This window comes from Sinocyclocheilus grahami, unplaced genomic scaffold (genome assembly GCF_001515645.1).
Source record: "Sinocyclocheilus grahami isolate Dianchi unplaced genomic scaffold, SAMN03320097.WGS_v1.1 scaffold446.1, whole genome shotgun sequence".
Taxonomy (NCBI): domain Eukaryota; kingdom Metazoa; phylum Chordata; class Actinopteri; order Cypriniformes; family Cyprinidae; genus Sinocyclocheilus; species Sinocyclocheilus grahami.
In genome coordinates this window covers 510,631-514,571 of record NW_015505625.1, presented here as the reverse complement: position 1 = coordinate 514,571, position 3,941 = coordinate 510,631, and the positions used below count along the sequence as shown (strand labels likewise).

At 39.8% G+C, this 3,941-nt stretch overlaps 1 protein-coding gene across 1 annotated transcript in view; it reads right to left on the bottom strand.

Annotated features, from left to right (window-relative positions):
* Positions 1-2,391: 2,391 nt before the first annotated feature.
* LOC107552318 (zinc finger protein 706-like) overlaps positions 2,392-3,941 on the bottom strand; it is a 4,413-nt gene continuing 2,863 nt past the window's right edge. Inside the window, exon 2 of the mRNA XM_016234180.1 lies at positions 2,392-3,222. Coding sequence (XP_016089666.1) covers positions 3,127-3,222 — 96 coding nt within the window. The 3' untranslated portion in view covers positions 2,392-3,126. The remainder of the gene's footprint in view (positions 3,223-3,941) is intronic.

The following is a 3,941-nucleotide window of genomic DNA, read 5'->3' as shown; positions in this document are numbered from 1 at the left end:
TGACTCTTCTGTAGTTACATCGTGTACTAAGACCGAAGGAAAATGAAAAGTTGCAATTTTCTAGGCCGATATGGCAAGGAACTACACTCTCATTCTGGCGTAATAATCAAGGAACTTTGCTGCCGTACCATGGGTGCAGCAGGCGCAATGATATTACGCAGCGCCTGAAAATAGTCCCCAGCACGCTCCCTGAGCAAGAAACTCTTTGGTCATTTTTGAGCGAGATGCTAACGGTCTAATCAGATTCAATGATCTATGCTAAGCTACAGCTAAAAGTGCTACAGCCAGACCCGGAGATTGGCTGAATGGATTCGAAAACGGTAAAACTCAACTGTTTAACTCTAGGGGAGTTGGAAAATGAGCCTATTTTCAAAAATAGTGGAGTGTTCCTTTAAGTGGACACAATCTGGACCCAGTCCATTACCCTGCAGGGACCTGCCACAGGTTTATGTGGCTGCCATATCTGCTGAGCATTACCCATAGAGGTGTTTCAGCGGGATGTCACCCTCTGGTTTCCTGTTTCATGCAGGGACAAGACGGTTTAGGCTTTTCCGCTCAGCACAGATTCCTTTTTGGGACCTATTTTTCGGTTGGAAGGCCTGGCAGGCCATCCATTTGAGCCGTTTAAGTCTGTCAGAGAACTTTGAAACCTTAAGCAGTTTTTTGGTAATCCTATTCTCTCTTAGAGGACCGAGGATCTGCAGGCTCTGTCAGCTCCTCTTGTATGGACCTTGCCCCGAGGCTGGTTAAGTCTTATTGCTTCCTAGGCCTAGTTAATCCTAAGGCTGCTTCGACTCACGTTTGCTTTCAGCAAGTGGTTGGAGGCTTTCTCCCCTGTTATGCGGGGTCAGATAGTGACTATATCTCTAGCCTATGAGGCGCGTGGTGTGACTTCGCTTCTAGAGGTGCGTGCTTATTCTACGAGAGCAATGGCTTCTTCTCAGGCTCTCTTTAAAGGGTCTTTGATGGGAGATGTCTGTGCTGTGGCAGGTTAGTCCTCTCCTAGCACTTTCATCAAGTTCTACTTGTCTGGACGTGAGGATGGCTCTTGGCTCCCGGGTCTCTTCCGCTTGCGCAGACTCTTTCCTCTGTCTTCCAGCTATCTTAGGTACGTCAGGCTTGATAGTATAGCGTTCCCGGCTACGTATGTAACCTTGGTTCCCTGAATAGGGAACGAGATGCTGCGATGCTGGCCGTTCCGTACCTTTGATAGCGCTTCCTTCGTCATAGTGTAAAATCTGATGAAATAGCACGCAGCACGCATATATGAGCATACGTGACGTATGCTCGGGGCGGTGCTAAGCCCTATTGGCCAATAAATTGGTGTGATGGTATAAGGGCTTCAGACATTCGTCACACCGGAGGTGTTCCCAAAGCGATGACGTCATTGCAGCATTGAAGTGAACCTATTCAGGGAACCAAGGTTACATATGTAACCGAGATGTTTCAGTCATGTGACCCTTTCAGTTTCAGTCACTGTGACCCGGAAAGTATTTCTTTTTCCCGAAATTGCTAGTTAATGTTATCACATTGGACTGACTTTGCTCATGCAGGGTATAACAAATTCCCCAAAAATCGTGAATTTTGTTTTTAGGCTTTCAACTGATAATTTTTGAAATTGGGGGGGGGGGGGGGGGGGGTTCCCTCCACCTTCTTACACACTTATGGTGTTTCAGTCAAAAATTAACCGCCTACAAAAACCTACTTATAAATTTCTGCACCTAAAAATACATCCACAAAATAAGCTCTGTCTACAATCAATCAGTTCCCAAAAAGAATTACAAAATTTGTGCTAATTAAAAGAAAACAAGTTCATAAAAAAAGTTTAAATAAAAAAAGTAGGCAATAATATAGCATTTTGAGAGATTAACAAGTCATTTTGAAAAGGCCAATCATTCTTGACAAGCAACACCAAAACAGGTGAAGGATTTCCAGCACAGCACAAGGGTTAAACTTACTTACTTCCAGTTAGTTGCCAATGCAACAGTTCTATTTTTTAAGTTTAAATTTTCCATCTAATATTTATGTAATTTCAGCTTTATTCCAATTAACAAAAATCATTTTTAATAGTTTTAGTTAACGATAACCACAGTAAAGAACAATCACTGTGCAAATCTGCATGCATTGAGCTACTGTAAAAACAGTTTAAATTATCAGTTGACATGGCCAGAGCTCCAAACATGTACTAGGTCAAACAGGCAGAGTCCGATTCTGTTTGCTTCTGCTGTGACTACTGACCTGCTGTGCTGTTGCCAAGGTAATGATGCATAATAACTGCCCTAGAAACACTGTTCCTTGTTGCCGCTGTCAATTCTTTTTCCATTCACACATTGAAAGTATTTTAGACTCTCGTTTCTTACCAGCTGTGTTGAAGACATGCCTCACAACGTCTTAAAGTAAAATTTTATTAAAGAGATATATTACAGTGGTGTGGAAACCAGGCGGCTTGAGCAGGAATATCAAACATTGAGGCAATATTTTTTTGAGATCATTCCAAAGAGAAATAACTTTTGCAGCAACATTAAATTAAGAATACAATAACCTCGGGCACATCCAGTGATTTACAGAAACGCAGTGTACAGAACCAGTTTGTTTTGGACTAAAAGAGATTGATCGGTGGAAAGCAAAATTAGTAAATTTTTAGTTTACTATTAGTAAATTAGTAAAAAGTTTTTGCCCAGGCTAAACGTCATTAGTGGGAAACCACTTCCATGTCCATTTGCACTCATCTATGACTTATCTTCCACGCAAAAGCAGACAAATATGTCCGTAACTACCACATTTATGTTACTGATGATCAACTGACGATCACTGGTAGTGTTCTAATTTCTCTCTCTCAATCTATTAAATTACACAAGTAAGATGAGAAAAGAAAGCGTGTGAGCGCAGGTTGAGGTAATACACTGATCTGATCGTAGCCAAGGCAAGTGCTCTGAAACAGTGTTGAGAGAAGGAAGCTAAACGTCATCAGTCTTTGATCCACGGGATTCATGTCTGCAACGAAGGGGAAGATGCATGTATAAAACTCAGGTAAGAGCGCTGATCGTGTCCTGCTGAATAAAATTTGAGATCAGGACTCTTATTGTGATGTCTTATACAATCATCAGCCTCTGGTGTCCGGGCCGTTCACGCCTCCACGCCCTCCAGCTCTGGGGGAAGAGGGCTCTTGGGGTGCTTGCTCTCAAAATGCTGCTTGAAGGTCTTGGGATCTGGCATTTGCGACTGTAAAACAGAAAGGTTTCATGGTTTAGTTTACCATGCTATGGCTCAAGGAATCCAGGTCTGGCTTCATTCTGGTATGAAACAAACAATTTGTACAAACCAATTAATTCCTGAATGATTTTGAGTGACCAAAATCACATTAACTGCATTAGGGTTGTCACAGTTTCTGCTTCTCTTGATTAATTAAGAATAAGCATTTGCAAGACTGTTATTTTATTCTGCAAACATTCTGTTCATTTGACAATTCTGTTATCTTGCATTGCTTGGGGTTGCCAGATGTCAACATTTTCAATCCACCAATCAGAGCTTTTCAATGGATACATCTATTTACAACTACCTAACTATTAATAAGCAGCAAATTAGAAGTTTATTTATGCAAAAGTCATAGTTAATAGCTAGTTAATAGTAAGAATGGTTCCCCAAACTAATATATATATATATAAGTGCTGTTAAACTATTAATCACGATTAATCACATCCAAAATAAAAGTTTTTGTTTATATATGTGTGTGTACTGTGAATATTTATTATGTATATATAAATACACACACATGCATGTATATATTTAAGAAAAATATGTTATGTTCATATATTAAATATATTTATATATGATTTAATTTATATGATTACAAATATATACATGTAAATATTTTCAAAACTGTATTTTTTGTAAACAAAAACTTTTATTTTGGATGCGATTAATTGTTTGACAGCACTAAT